The 16,242-nt window shown below is 53.6% G+C and overlaps 1 protein-coding gene across 3 annotated transcripts in view; it reads left to right on the forward strand.

The window, feature by feature from the left end:
- Positions 1–12,257, forward strand: part of GNB1L (G protein subunit beta 1 like) — a 61,167-nt gene extending 48,910 nt beyond the window's left edge. For all 3 annotated transcript variants that reach the window (XM_013004294.2, XM_045291557.1, XM_045291558.1), the window contains one exon: positions 11,591–12,257. In XM_013004294.2, coding sequence (XP_012859748.1) covers positions 11,591–11,842 — 252 coding nt within the window. In that variant the 3' untranslated portion in view covers positions 11,843–12,257. The remainder of the gene's footprint in view (positions 1–11,590) is intronic.
- The last annotated feature ends 3,985 nt before the right edge of the window (positions 12,258–16,242 follow it).

The following is a 16,242-nucleotide window of genomic DNA, read 5'->3' on the forward strand; positions in this document are numbered from 1 at the left end:
TGGGGCTGTTGGGAGCAGATGCTTGGGGCTGCACAAACTTCCCCTGCCACCCCCACCCCACCCCACCCCACCATCTCACTTGGCATGGCACACTGGCCCCACCACTCCCCATACAGTGCTCGCCTGACTCTGGGTCCCATGGTCGGGGTGGGGGGGGGCGTGATGGAGTCCAGTGTGTGGGATGGTGGTCTTCTGTTTAGGCCTGGCTCTGGTGAGCTCCTGGTGAGGCAGGGTGGGGGAGGGCGGAGTCTCAACCCACAGAAGATGAGGTGTGAAGAGTGTGTTCTCTGCCTTCCGGCCCCCAGAAAGCGACCTGAATACAGACTGGCTTCTGAGGGTGAAGGAGGCTCCTGAGGGAGCTTACGAATGCCCAGCCTTGACCAGCTTCGTTAATGAGCCCTGTGGGGGCAAGGGAGGGGGGCAGGTGTGCCTTCAGAGTGGCTGCCAGCAGGGCCAGTGGCAAGCCCCGCCTCCCGATGTCTCTCATGGGCTTTCTTTCCTCTCCCTGGAGAGACACCTGCGCAGCTGGGGCCCAGGCTCAGCCTACTGCCCAGGCCCTAGAGCTGCCCTCCTCCACCTGGAAGGTCCACCTTCTACCCTGCAGGGCCACAGCCCTCAGCTTCTGAGAGGGACGCCCTGGCAGCTGCTCACACTAGCTCAGCCTGGGCACCCCCTGCCAGGGAAGGGGTTGCCCTTTGACCAGCGAGGCCCATCCTGACTGGGAACGGCCAGTGTCCCTGAGCACAGGACTGGGCTGGGGAGAGGTGTGCTGTGAGAAAGTCCAAAACTGCTGGGAAGGGGTAGATGCTGACGGAGTTGCCAAGTGGCCATCAGGGCCCTGCAGGTGTTACCGTGCTCTGAGTGAGCTCCACGCAGGGACAGCCAGACCCAGGTGTGGCTCAGGAGGCAGGGGCGTTGCAATGGGGGGCGGGGGGCTCCAGAGAACATGGTACCCAGAAACCAAAGGCAGTCTAGAGGCTCAGGGCCACTGGAGCCTGCTTGAAGTGCTTGGCAGAGGTGGAGCCAGAAGCAGGTCACTTGGCTGCCCTGCAAATGGAGGTCAAGACCAGAACGGGGATTATGGCAAGCAGTAACTGAGCTTGGCAATGGCCCTGGAGTGAGCCTGGCTTGGCTTCCCTGCTGTTGCTCTCCCTGGACAGAAGCCCAGGGAGTGAGAGACAAGCCCAGCAGGGGCTGGAGGTGGGACCTGTGTGAGGACTCTGGCGGTGGTCGCAGTCCAGGGAAGGTGAATCTCCACAGGCTCACTGCTCTGCCCCAGGTCAGCCTGAGCAGGTACACCAGCGAGCCCTCACCGTCTGAGAAGCCCTGGGACCAAGCCCTGGGTCTTAGGGAGCAGGCCCCACTTGGGGAGGCCACTGTGACCTCAGCAGTCGTGAACGTGAGCATCCGTCTTGCACAGGGGGCCGGCCCAGGGGATTCCATGAGCCCTCCTGCTCCTGGAACCTGGCAGAGATCAGGAAGTGGCCACTTCTCTGGGGGCCTCTGCCCTCACTGCAGCCTGGGCTTTGTTAGTCTGACCAATGCAGCTCTCCTCGGCATCCTTCTTGGGGGGCTTGACACCACCCCCCCTACACACACACCACCAGGGTTCCTCTGCTGGCCTGGCCCAGTCCATTCGACCTCCCCAAGCTTGTTTGGGAAACAGCTGCTGGAAGTTAAAACTTAAATTTATGGGGTGTGTCCTAGTCCCGAGCTGGTTTTACTGTATCGATGAATTTAAAAGTTAAAGAAGGGGGACCAGGCACTGCAGAGGGAACGTGGTCGGCATGATGTGCGTGTGGGGTGGGGTGGGGGGGGTGGGGGTGCTCAGCAAGGGGCCTCTGCAACAGGGTCCACTTCAAAGGAGGGAAAAGCTTTCAAGATGGGGCAGGACAGGCTCCTTCCCTTCAGCGCGCTCCAGGGCGGCAGTGCAAGGCGGCAGCAGCGGCCCTGGGAGAGACCGGAAGGAGAGCCCAGCTGTGTGTTCTCCCGCTGAAGTTGGCCTCGAAGGCCCAGGAGGCCTCAGGTTCCCCACAGCCCGGGCCTTGGCAAGGAAGCGCTGCAGTCTGTACTTTGCCAAGACAAGCACCTCAAAGCATCCCTAACACCCCCAAAGCAGGTGAACCACCATGCTCCCTTACCGCTCACGGAGTGTCAGTCACGAGCCACTTCACCATGGGCCTGAAGGCCCCACTGTCTCCTGTGCAGCCGCCTGCCTCCAACGTGTGGGCCACGTGGACCCAGATGCGCCTCACCTTGTGTCCTCTCCCTGAAGTCTCTAATGAGGCCAAATCAATCTCCCCGGCGAGCAGGGAGCCGAGACACAGATGAGGTTTCCCTGCACCAGAGCATGGGTAATCGGAACCAGATGGCGCCCGCGTAGCTCCGTGCATTCCTACTACCTGAGGTCATGCCTGAAGAAAGCCACTTGGTGGCCAGAGATCTCCATCACAGGCCCTGTGCACAGGGCAGAGTTGGTGTGGCACCGTGGAGGTGGTAGGGAGTGCTGGTCACCCTCAGCCGGATGACCCCCAGCTCAGGTCCGACCGTGGCCCAAGAGGCCACGTTCACCCTTGGTAACATTGCTTGTGAGCTCGCCAGGCTCCAGCATCAGCTGTCATCAGGCCCAGGTGGTGAGCAGACTCCTTCCCTTGCACACTTGGGGCAGTGCCCGCAAGCCTTAAAGAACACCCTGATTTATAGCCTGTGGTATTTTTAGGCCTTTAAACAATAACGAGGCCCCGCCCCACCCCAATGAGCCCTGAGCCAGGGAGGCAGGTTGACCAAGCTCGAGGCCGCTCGGGCTGCTTCTGTGACTCGCTCTGCCTGCTGAGTCCAGGGCCAGGCTCCCATCTGCACAGCAGGAGTGACAGCTGCTCTGCCCAGGGGCTGCGTCGAACATTATAGCTTCAGGGGGGCAGAACTTTGCTCCCCCAGCCCCGCAAGCTTTGTGCCCCGCGCCCCCATGGTCCATGCCTCACACTGTCCCAGGGAGCCCTCCCAGCCTCATAACAAGTGAAGTCCCTGAGCGACAAGGACTTCTGGTAGTGCCAGCCCCTGGCTTCCCACCCAGCATCTGCAGCCTGTGCAGCCTGGGGCTGCTGGTCTCCGCTCAGGTCCACTCGCACCCACCAACCTCTCTCCACTCCCCTTCTCAGGAACACCGACCCCCAGGACAAAGGCTTGTCTTTCTCCATCTGAGGTCACCCACTGCCTCCTGGTACCCTGCCAGGGGAAGCCCCAGGTAGTGCTATTCTGAGACCAATTTGGAAGTGGAGGGCCGCGGTGGAGGCCAGTGCTCCCATTACCAGGGCCTGGGCCCACTGCATCGCTCACCCACCAGCACAACCAAGCCCTCATGATGGCTCATCCACAAAGGGCGACAGTGAACTAGACCCTCTGAGTGCCCAGGAGGGAGTGGGGACCCAGGCCCACAACCCTAACCTTCCGGCAGGCTCCACCTGTCACACCCTAGATGCCCCACACCCACACCCACACCCACACACTGAGCATGTGAAGGGACGCTTTCTGTCTGTCCCTTTCCTCAGCCCCAGTGCCAGGTATGGCCCCAGCAGGACACAGGCTTAAGCCAACTCTCTTCCTTCTGGGACGTGTTCTGGTGTTATTAATGTCACAGGGGGCTGAGCAGGTGACCTGCAGCAGGGCCCGAGGACTGCTCAGTTACATGAGACTGCCTGCAGCCAAAGGTGCCACTCCAGAATTGACATGCCTGGGGGTGACATTCATGAGAGAAAGGGACTCCACAGGCTCCCCACCCTGGTGGCTATAGCGCCGGTGGTCCATCTACCTTGGGAGGTGGGACTGGGCCCCAGCACTATGACCCTGGTGAACTGGGCTGTTGAGTGAACCCTCTGTGGTGCGCCCCCCAGCTGACTCGCGGCCTGCCACGGTCCTGTAGCCAGTCAGCCACCGCCAACCGGGCTACCCCAGCTCTGCTTGTCTGCAGGGGATGTCCCAGTGGGGAGAACAGGGGCTGAGCATTACGCTCTGGAGGCGACGGCTTCACTAACAGCCATTACCAGCCTGGCAAGGAGACATGAAACGTCGAGTGTGGTGCCCACCACACCTGCTCTTCTGGATGTGAAGGCACGCCTCTGGAAAACAGGTCTCCCCGCCGACTGTGAGTGAGTGCCGCATGCTTCCTCCAGTTTGCCAGGGGCCCGTAGAAGGTGCTTACAGTGGACTTACCATGCAAAACAGGTTTTTAATCGCTGGCTTCAAACTTGTTTGTGAGAGCATCTAGGTTTTCTGTTCACCCACTTAGCAAGTGAACACCGAGCCCTGCTATGTACAAGGACTGTTAGACGCTGGGATGCAGCAAGAACCCGCACATTCCTGCTTTTGGTGGAACATTCTAGAAGATAAGACAGAATCCAAAAGGTGATAGGGACAATGCAGTAAAACAAAGTCAGGCGTGACAACAAAGGGACCCCAGGGGCAGCCCTGCACTGACATGGGAGGGAGATTTGTGTCTGGAGAAGGGCAGGTAAGAGGTAAGGAGGTTCCCTCTCCAATGATGGGGGCGGGGACCACCTCTGAGGGTGGGGAGTGAGTCGGTTGCCCCTTCAACGACAGGGTGGAGGGGGGTGTCTGAGGGAAGGGTGAGGAAGCTGCCTCAGGTGGAGTATTAGGCCTGAGCATTTGGAAGTGCTTAGGAGCAGAACAGAGAGGAGTGGGCAGCAGGTGGGGGCGGGGGGGCCCAAGGGGACAGCAGGAAGCCTGAGAGGGTTTGGATTGGAGAAGCCTGCTACACCACCCATCTCAAGATTGTGGGTGTGAGGAAGAGACCAGGAAGAAGGCCACACGGAGGCTGGCTGTGGTGGTGACAGGAGGGCTATGATGTTTCCTTAGCAGGGCTGACCTGGGGCGAGGCGGAGCCAGAGGTGCTGAGGGTGGAATCCTCTTCAAGGTTCCTATTATGGGCAGGACTGGGGTCCGGGAAGGTCGGGCCCCACAGGTAGGCTCACTTTGTTAACTCTTCCTGTGCTCTGAAAGGGACCAGGGAGCGACCATGTTCAGAGTGGCGAGCTGAGTCTTTGTCATTATCATCTGGAAAAGGTTTTTTTCCTGAAGGTCTATCTTGCCAACTGCTAATAAGGCCTGTTGGCCAAGGTTTGTTTTGCTTTGTTGTTGTTGTTAATTTGCTTTTTATAACTCTTATTTGACTAGTAATCCCACTTTTTATAACTCTTATTTGATTAGTAGAACTCCCACACCACCAGTTGCATGTTAACAGCATCCCTCTGCTGTGATGCAGTGGCTCCTCCAGCTCACCAGGTCGTATTGGACCTCAGCCTTGCCACTTAGGAGGCCAGAAGTCCATCCTTGAGCCAGGCCTTTAGAGGTGGCCAGTGGCAGAGACCGCCAGGTATGGGAGGCTGGGCATCAGTGCCGCCTGGAGCCTGGGAAGATCTGGGCTGCCAGCCTCCAGGGCCCTTCTCCTGTGAGGCTGGCCCAAAGGCATGGATCTGTTTACTGTGTCTTTGGTTTCTGTTCAGTTCAAAATATTTTCTGTGTTCCCTTGTTATTCCTCATCTTGGGTCCAGAGATGCCTTAGAAATGCGCCTGCTAGTTTCCAATATTTGTTGACTTTTCTGGCTTACCTTCAGCTTAGTGTGCCTGCACGGTTCCAGTTAAGTGGAGATGTACCGAGCCTTGTTCCCGGCGCCGCACAAGCTCTCTCTTGATGAGCCCACCACGTGCACGTGAAAAGACCATGTGTTCTGCAGTCATGGGCGGGGTGGCTGTCAGTGTCAATTAAGTCGACATGACTGGTGGTGTGGCCCAGGTCTTCAAGATCCTGCGAGAGGCTTCCAGCTTCCAGCCATGATTGTGGGCCTGCCTCATTCATGAACTCTGAAGCTCGGCTACTAGGTGCAGAGATGCTTGAGGACAGAAGCCCCGGTGCCAGGCACCTGGCTAAAGTGCTCGGCTGCTAAAAGTTCGGTGGTTCAAACCCACTAGCAGCCCCATGGGAGAAAGATGGGGCAGGTGGCTGCTGCCAAGATGTACAGCCCCGGACACCCTGTGGGGCCCTGGCCTCATTTCAATGAGGAGTTCTTGTGTCCTTTTGAGGTCGTCGGAATCTCTTGAAACCAGCTCTGAGATGAACATTGTCACCTTGGCCTGATGCTTGCTGTTTGCCTGGTGTACCATTCCCATCTTTTTACCTTCCACCCATCTTTCTCGTTAAAAGGGCCTTTGTAGGCAGTGCGACTTCTGCCTTGTTTCTGTGTCCTTTCTGAGGACCTCTTTCAGTGGGACTGTCTGCTCTGTGTCCATTTGTTTACCGTTGTGATGAGAGGCTGTGGTCAGTCTGCACGTCACTACTCGTCTGCTTGTCTCGTTGCTCTCGTCCCGTGTGTTTCTTCCTCGCCTGGGTGTCAACTGAACTTTTCTTCCATTTCTTAACAGGACCTCCTCTATCCTCTCCCCCGCCCCGGCCAAGAAGTTGCTCTCCAGCTAACAAAATGCAGGTTCAACTTCTCTGTCTAGAAGGTCATTGTTGCCACACTTCCCACCTCCCACCACTTGCCATAACTTCGTGTCCACTTGGCTTCCACTCAGGACAACCCCACCTGTAACCCAATGAACGGTTGCCCAGTCTGGCACCATCCTGGTGAACGTTGGCTTGCCTGTGTGTACCACTTCAACCTTTTGTGTGCTGTCTCACCCGCACCAGCCCATTGCTTTGTCAAAGACGATGTCCTTCTTAAGCAATAGGACCCTCCTCCTGATGACGTAGTGGTAACCTGTTGGGCTGCTAACTGCAAGGTCAGCAGTTCGAAACCACCAGCCACTACGTAGGAGAAAGATGGGAATTTCTATTCTCAAAAAGAGTTCCAGCTTTAGACCCGCAGGGGCGGTCTCTCCACCCTGTGCTGTCACTGTGAGTCGGCATCGGCTCCCTGGCAGTGAGTGTGGTGTATTTGGAGTGGCATCTCCAAAATAAGGACGTGGAAATTTCAGATCGGAAAGTTTTCCTGGGCTAACTTTGGAAGTACATCACCAGCCTTTGTTTCTCATCTGTCTTTCGTATTGGTAATGCCATTGAAACCTGTCCACTATGATGACCCTGCTGGTATTTAAAATACCAGTGGCAAAGTGTCCAGCATTATAGCAACACACGAGCCACCACAGTACAGAAAACTGACGGTTGGTGCGGGATAACCACCTATTAGTGGGATGCTATTTACCCACCCTCCCCTCCTTTGTGCTGCTGAAGTTATGTCTGTTTACACACACGCAATTTTCTCCTTGAAGTATAACTGGTTTTACTTTAAATCCTCGGTTGCTTTTTCAAAATAGATCTTAGAAGATATTTTTTTTAATGGAGTTTTACGAATTCCTGGAAGAAAATGCAAGGGCCATGTGGACGGGCCTGTCTTCTAACCACGGGCATTAACAGCAGCACTCTGGAATTGATTGTGGTGATGATTGCACAACGCTTTTTAATGCATTGAAACGATCAGCTTGTAAGATACGTGAATTATGTCAGTACAATTGTTAAAATAAATTGTAAAGGTTTTTAAAAACACAAACTAAGCAAACAAGTGAGAACTCATAAAAATGAAACCTTTTCATCATTAAAAGGCTTTACCAAAAAAGTGAAAAGACAAGCTACCAACTGGGAGAATCTCTTCTGAAACCATTTGACCAGTCAGAAAGGATGACCCAAAATACATGTAAACCTTTGACATCTTTACAACAAAAAGACAAATAACCGTAAAATAGACAGGGTAATTTGGATAGTTATTTCACCAAAGAGAACAGGGAATGGCCACCAAACACAAGCAAACATGGCCAGCAGACCATCCACCTCAGAAAGGTGGGACTCGATAACTTTTCACTCCCTGGTGACGTGGTTATGTGTGGGCTGCAACCCACAGAGTCCGGATTTTGAAACCACCAGCCGCTCCTTAGGAGAAAGGTGGGACTACTCCCATTAGCGATTACAGTCTCGGAAACTCACAGGGGCAGTTCTACCCGGTCCTCTCTGGTCGCTGTGAGTTGGCACGGACTCGATGGCAGTGAGTTTGGTGTTTGGGGTACCCTGGCAGTCATTCACTTTTTGAACCCCTTATGTCGTTGCTGTTGGCCGACACTGAGTCAGCCCCAATCCTTGGCAACTTTGTGTGCGACAGAGCAGGACTGCTCATGGAATTCTCTTGGCTGTACTTTTTCCAGAAGCAGTTTGCCACGGCTTTCTTCTGTGGAACTATTGGGTGGATTTGAACCTCCAGCTTGTAGTTAAGGCAGCTCCAAACCACTAACCCCACCGAGACTCCCTGTATCTCTTACATTTATCACAGAGTCAGAGTTAACCGTGAACTCTAGTCCTAAAAACACTGTCTATCTTTTGATTACTTTTTGCAGAAATCCAAGTGCAGTCCTAAGGAATGTATGTCGGGTGGGAGAGGGAAAAACACTGCTCTTGTCATTTACTCATGGTGGGGAGTCAGCTAATCCTGCAAGAAGGATGAAGTTATTTATATCCTTTGGTACCAAATGACAAAACATGAGAAAATTCACAAATTTAAAAACACATCCCCAGGCATCAAAGAAGGAAAAAAATCATATCATTGTGTGCTCTCCTTCCCGATATAATTGCTGAGGACAAATGGGAGCATAAGCAAGTGCGGTGAAGAAAGCTGATGCTGCCCAGCTATCAAAAGATACAGCATCGGGGTCTTAAAGGCTTGAAGATAAACAAACAACCATCTAGCTGAGAAGCAACCAAGCCCATATGGAAGAAGCACACCAGCCTGTGCGATCACAAGCTGTCAAAGGGATCGGGTTTCAGGCATCAAAGAAGGAAAAATCATATCATGTGTGCTCTCCTTCCCATCAGGATCGCTGAAGACAAATGGGTGCATAAGCAAGTATGATGAAGAAAGCTGATGTTGCCCGGCTATCAAAAGATGTAGTGTCTGGGGTTTAAAGGCTTGGGGGTAAACAAGCGGCCATCTAGCACAGAAGCATCAAAGCCCACATGGAAGAAGCACACCAGCCTGTGTGATCACGAGGTGTCAAGGGATAAGGTATTAAGTATCAAGGAACAAAAGTCACATCATTGTGAATGAGGGGAGTGCAGAGTGGGGACCCAAAGGCCATTTGTGGGCAACTGGATATCCCCTTACAGAAGGGTCTCGGGGAGGAGACGAGCCCGTCAGGGGGTGGTGTAACAACAATGAAACATGCAACTTTCCTCTAGTTCTTAAATGCTTCCTCCCCCCAACTATCATGGTCCCAATTCTACCTTACAAATCCAGTTGGACCAGAGGATGTACACTGGTACAGGTGGGAACTGGAAACACAGGGGATACAGGACAGATTAATCCCTCAGGACCAGTGGTGAGAGTGGTGATACTGGGAGGGTTGAGGGAAGGTGGGGTAGAAAGGGGGAATGGATAACAAGGATCTACATATAACCTCCTCCCTGGAGTTTGGTCAACAGAAAAGTGGGTGAAGAGAGACGTTGGACGGTGTAAGATATGGCAAAATAATAATGACTTGTAAATTATCAAGGGTTCATACGGGAGGGGGAATGAGGAAGGAGGGGAAAATGAGCTGATGCCAGGGGCTCGAGTGGAAAGCAGATGTTTTGAGAATGATGATGGCAACAAATGTGCTTGACACAACGGATGTATGTCTGGATAAGCGTTGTACGAGCCCCAATAAAATGATTTAAAACAAAACAAAAACCACATCCCATGTCTCTCTTGCTCCCCTCCCATAATTCTGTTAGTTACATAACCGGTTCTGTTGCCATAATCCCTGTATTGTTTTAGACCTAATCCTACAGGTAAGTGAATTTAGTGTTCTTTGCCAGATCATTTGCTATAATTCTCCAGTTATCTTGTATAAGACAGGAGTTAATCTTCTAGTCCTCTAAGAATAGCTTATGGGAGCAATATTCTTTGAGTTCTTACATGTTCAAAAATGTTTGTCTATTGTGTCTATATTTGAGTGACAGTTGGACTGGGCATACAATTTTGGACCAGGCTTCCCTTCTCAGTCATTGTGGGCATCACTCCACTGTCTGCTGGCTGTGGAACATTCCAAGGACTGCTTCTTGGTCATCCTTATAATTGACTGGATCTTTCCCCCACTGCCTGCTGAGAGGACTTGATTACCTATAAAGTCCTATATTTCTAGTAGGGACACTCTACTGCCTTTCTTGGGACTTAGATCCTAAGACTTCAATTCTAGAAATTGAAATTCACTCTCTCTCAACCTCATCCCACACCCACCTGCCTTTAGTTTTCAGTCCACTCTAATTCTTTGGTCCACTTTAATCTGTGCATTTATTTTATTGACTTACCATCTCTTTCCAGTTGACCTTCATGCCTTTGGGTTTTTCCTTCCACGTCTTTCCTGAGTGTTGCCAGTCCAGATGATCTTCTGTGTGGCGCTGCTTTGGGCTCTTGTTTATGTAAGCTGGTACCTCCTTATGCTTCCTTTTTTTGTTAACTCACGGTAAACTCCTTTGATGACTGCCCATCCCTTTTGCTTCTGAGAAGTGTTGTCATTTTTTCCCCTTGTTTCTTCCATTTTCTTCCTCCTTTTTCTTTGTGTTCTTCTTGTTGAAGTGAGTGATTCTTAGCTGGGGATGGCATTTAGAGATGTTGGGCACTTGGACTGTCACAGTGATTGCAAAGTGCCTCTGTCAGTGCGTGGGACAAAGTTGCTAAGTAGCCTGCCCTGCATGAGGCAATCTGTAAAACCAGGAATTGCCTTAGCCACAATGGCATCACCGGGAGCCTCCCCTGTGGCTGCCAGAGGCACATGCCAAACCGGAGGGTTGGGGCAGGAAGCTTTCTCATTCCCCAGGACTGGGTGAGTGGGCTTTCAGCCACCACATCTGTGCGCTGCTCAGAGCAGGCTCAGACCCCTGCAGAAGTTGGGACGCTCGTGCCCTCAGCCAGGTTCGTAGACTTTGCACCGCTTCCGGCAGCCATGCCTCCAGTGCGCTTACTCACTCATCCGGGCCACACTCTGCCCGAGTCTCACTCTTCAGCTCCCTTTGTCTTCCAGGCCTTCGAGTGGCTCTGCTATCTTCTGATGGTGTCTAGTTCTCAGACTCCTGTGCTCCAGGCTGGTTGCCGAGTAGTGTCTGGCGATGGGTGCTTTCACCTCAGTGTGTTCCCATGGTGAGGGACACCCAGAGGCGCTACCGTCTACCCTTCCCAAGGGCTAGAAACACCTTTCTTAAAGTGAACTTCCCAGGGCCGCTCTTGAACGGGCGAAGGGAATCTGTCAGAACCGACCCCAGACCCATAAGCTGAGAAGCTCACACAGCAGCCCTGCTGGCCATCAGAGGTACAGGGGAATTCCTCAATTTTTCTCTCAGAACCGAAGGATCTGGTCAAGAACAAAGCACAGACCACTTCCTGAGCCAGGTCTGTACCTTGCCTGTGAGAGGAGGGGCAAGCTCTGTAGGAGCCTGTACCAGTCATGGTGGGCCTGCATCTCCTTCCTGGGCCATGATAGCCAGACGTCAGAGCCATGGATGGATGAGGATTTGAAGGTCATTCGCCTAATAGTTCCCCCTTCTGCTTTCTCGTAGGCGTGTAGAAATTACGAGCTCACCAATCCCGGCATTGCTGACATCACCATCCGGCCAGACCGCAAGCTCCTGGCCACCGCCGGCTGGGACCACCGTGTCCGCCTGTTCCACTGGAGAACAATGAAGCCGCTGGCAGTGCTGGACTTCCACACCTCGGCTGTCCACTGTGTGGCCTTTGCCAGTGATGGCTTATTAGCTGCCGGTTCTGGGGACCAGCGCATCAGTGTCTGGTCGCTCTACCGGCGCACGTGACCCGAATGTGCTACCTGCTCACTACACACTGAGGAGTGGGGTAGAACCTCCCACGTGGGCCTTGACTTGATCATGTGGAAAACTGGACCTCCAGGACCTCGGGGGACCCTCAGACTGCAGTTCAGGACACAAAATTCTGACCTTTCCTCTTACAACATCCATTGTCCATCCAAATGTGATGCTGGAAGTTCAAAGAATAACTGAGCCAGACACCTGGGTATCTTGGAGCTGCCGCACCCACAGAGTTGCCGCACCCACAAGGCGGTCGTTGGCTAGGGTTTGTGCTTGCTGCTAGTTCTGATATACTAGTGACAGGGCACCTGGGGGATTGTCACTCAGGGAGAGACATTTGCTTGGGCCTGGCAGCATGGCCAACCGAAGTACATTTTACAATAAATGTTTACTCACGTACCTACAGGCCTGAAAGAGGAATTCTTCAAGACAGTCTGCCCTCATTCCCCTGCCCAAAGCCAAGAGCCACTCTCAGAGCCCCACTGCACACAGGGCCATTGGCAGCCTTCTCCATTTCTGATGCAGAGCGAGTAAGATGCGTGCAGTCCCCAGGATCAGGCCACAGGAGGCTGTAGACCTAGAACATAATGATGCTTACACGAGTCCTTACTCTAGAGACAGCCAGGAGCCCAGGCCACAGAGTAAATACTTGACTACAATGCCCACACTCAGTAAAGGGAAGACCTCAGTTCCCTAGAGCAAGCGAGGCAGGAAGAATGCTGATGAGGGCGGGTAGAGGTCGTTCATGGTACCAGGCCAAGGCCAAAGATGTGCCCATGAAAGGGCACGGCTAGCTCTTCCCCCACAAAAGAGTGTCTCAGTGAATTCAGGGCAAGCTCGGCTCCCACAATTTAGCACACGAAAATTCAGACCTCTAACTCATTAGTCAGTTACAAACCACTTCCACATTTTAGACATTTCTCAGAGCAGTACCCCACGCTTCGTAGCAAATTCTGCCTTCATTACCCAGCACTGTTGTAACACAGATAACACAGAGCCAAGTAGATGGCTTTGAAAAAAAGAAAGTATCTTCTCCTCGGTCTGGGAGCTAAAAGTCCAAATTGGCGTCTCAGCCATGTGTACCCTTCTTTGTTGGTCGCCCTGAGCCTGCCTTGAGTCCTTGATATGTAGACAATCCTCACATGGCGTCTACCTTGCACCACGTGTGTATGAGAATTCTGCCAGAATTCCTCTTTGTAGTCTGGAGGCCAAACACACCCCAGGGAAACACCTTTTTGCACCTGAGGCCCTTGGACCAATGGATGATGATATTGTGTTGCATATCATGTGTTGTACATTGCATTACAGAAGGCCGTTACAGTATGGGAAATAGTCTGCTTTACTTAAAACTAACTGATTTAGTCATGTAACTGATGATCACATGTAGCTACTCCATAGCAGCAACTGGATTAGCATTGAGTCACGCAACTGGGAATTACAGCCAGATTGACATAAAACTGTTACATTGAAAAGAAAAGGCTGGGAAGGGTGCACCTCCAGAGTGAGCAGTAGGCGTGATGGGAGGGGACCAATCGCAGTGCACATCACAGCAGCACTGGCTGTGCCATGATAGAAGCTAGGAATAACCAACAGATCGGGAAGTTCCTACCCAGGGCTCTGGCCAGTGGCCAGATTACAGGTCCCAACCTCAGAAGAGTGTCTGCAAAGTAAGGCCTTGATTGGAAAGGAACAGGGTCCCCAAGATAGGATGGGGACATGCGGGCAAGAGCCATTGAACCCCCAACACCGTCACTCTTCCTTGCCAGTAGGAGTGGCCCATGGCCCTGCCTGAAGAGGTTCACCCTCTGCCTTGAGAGCCTGTTTCTATCTCCAGGGCCATCCTACTGCCCTTCCCCACCTCTATAGCCCTGTAAGTAGACTCGAGTTCGGTTGACCTGTGAGGGGTTATGCTACACGCCATCAGAACCACATGCTTTTCCCAGTTTATATCAACAGGAATTCGGCAACACGTGTGTCAGTAATAAGTCTGCATGGGATGGGATCGAGGCAGCAGAAACGAAGTTGGGTCAGAGCAAATTTATTGAAATGGGTCCATTAAAGCAGAGATTCTGGACTCGGTAATGCAGCTCCACAGGACTTTTAACTGGCTGAATCATGACCCAGTGTGGCCAGAATGGCAGAACCATCTTGGTTCACTACAGCAGACGGCGTCCAAAGGCAAAGGGAGACTGGAGTGCTGGTGTGGATTCATCATGTCATATGTGCTTGGTCACCATGGCCGAGGGTCCAGACAACACCTTTCTGAGGGGAGTCCCAGCACGGTGCACCCTTCACGTCGGGAATGACAGAGCTGCCACCACCGAAATGGGACTCCTACATGTAACGGGGAGAATGAGACACACTGTCCTTGGGGAGTGGGGGCTGAGGCTGGATGGGTCTACTGTCCGAGACAGCAGAGCAGACCAGTAATCAGAGTAGCTGATGTGCACAAACCTATGGCCTGGGCTGCTTAATCATGGGATCCCTAGAAATGAAATTGGGAAGCTCACTAGGTTGAGCATTGGGTTGCCAAACCCAAGACTACAGCCTTGGAAACCCTAAGGAGGCCTCTCCTCGGTCCTCACGTAGAACTGGAGGCAGAATTGGCTTGATGACCGTAGGTTGGGTTTGGGGTCCGGTATCTTCCAGCCATTCCCCAGGTCACCCTCTATTGGGGAGAGTGCCACGCAATGCTTGTGTGGGCCTGGGAAGGCAGCGCCACATCCTAGCTCGACCTCCTGGTGACTTCTGAGAAGATCCACCGTGATTGCCCCGGATTCCAGGTCCTGGACTCGACCCCAGGGCTCCAGAGCAAATGCAGGGGCGTTTCCTCAGGGCTGACGACGACGTGGCGAGAGTAGCTGGTTGAGCTTTGGGCACAGACCCACCTCGCACAGCCAGGGCTCTTTCACAGACATCGCGGTATCCGTGCGACATCTACGGGGCCTTGACATTCACGACAGGACACCTGAGGATTTAATGCTTCTACACAGACATTTGCTTGTGCCCGGCAGCGCTGCCAACCTACATGTATTTTACAATAAGTGCTCATTCGCTTACTTGCAGGCTGGAAGTAGGAATTCTCCTAGGAGATCCGCCTTCGTTCCCACTCACTTGGTCAAAGCCAAGGGTCACCCTCAGAGCCCACTGGGACAGCCCCACAGGCACACTACCTTGAGGAGATGGCACCGCTGGGCAGCCTGTCCCAGGGTCTCCTTCATCCAGCCATGGCACAGCCACACAACCACAAGCACTGCGTGTGCCCATGCGAGTCCCTTTGTGGCCAGTCTTGGCAAGTGGGCCTGGTAGTGAGGGAGTACCGTGAGGAAGAGGCTGGGGGTGCTGAGGGCCAAGGGGTGTGCCCGGAGCGGCCACAGCAGCCACAGACAGACAGGAGTGGAAGGTGGGAGTTGGAGACAAGCAGGCCTTGCTGGGTACTTTGCACACCCTCCCAGCAGACCCAGGGTCACGGGCCCTCCCCACCTCCTGGGTCATGAGCTGCCTGGGGAGACTAGTTCTCCGAGCCCTGCCGTGTTTGCTCCAGGTGTTGCACTGCAGCAACATTGTCTCTGCCATCGTCGCAGTCTGCAGAAAGGGCTGGCCCTGACAGCCAGAGAGACGAGCCCCAGACAGACGGACGCATTGGCATGAGTTGCTCCATCCAGAATTTCCCAGGTGAGCTATGGCTCGTGGCCACAGTGAGGCGTCTTGGGAGGCAGGGGGGGAGCATGACTGGAGGCCAGGAAGAGGACCTTGCAGCTGGCCCCAGCTCAGACACAAGGCAGGCAGGAGATGGCCAGCCTAAGGTATGCATAGTGCCCCAGGGACATCTTGTGGCCAAAGCTTGCATGCTGGGTGGAGAGTCTGGCTGCATCGGCCCTTGGGGGGACCTGTAGGTCTGGGGAACTCGACTCCTACTGGAGGGGACTCGGGGGGCAGATTCCCATTCACCAGGCTCGTCTCGAGGTTCCTGGAGCTTCACAGGTGAGGAATGGAAGGATGGAGGGCTGTCCCCGTGGTCACTCAGAGGAGCTGCCTGCCCAGCAGTGGTTACGCATGAGCCCTGTGTGCCTGTGACCTCAGTCAGCTGAGGGCGGAGGTGGCTCTGCCTCGCAGGGTTGGTGGGTCTGGCTGATGTCCAGAGTAGCCTGCCAGAAAAGCCAGTGTGGCCTCCGTGGCTGAGCAAAGGTGCCCCAGGCAGGTCATGATGATAGAACGAGCTGCAGAATCACAGTCTCGGAAACCCTCTGGGGCAGTTCTACCCTGTCCTGTAAGGTCGCTATGAGTCAGAATTGACTCGCTGGCAGTGAGTGGTGGTGGTTTTTGTAAGTCTATTGCCAAGCCTTTCTTGGGAGCTCGTCATGGGCCGGGAGCTCCCTTGAAAGCTG

Source organism: Echinops telfairi, unplaced genomic scaffold (genome assembly GCF_000313985.2).
Source record: "Echinops telfairi isolate 266 unplaced genomic scaffold, ASM31398v2 ScPeMD7_70;HRSCAF=299, whole genome shotgun sequence".
NCBI lineage: Eukaryota > Metazoa > Chordata > Mammalia > Afrosoricida > Tenrecidae > Echinops > Echinops telfairi.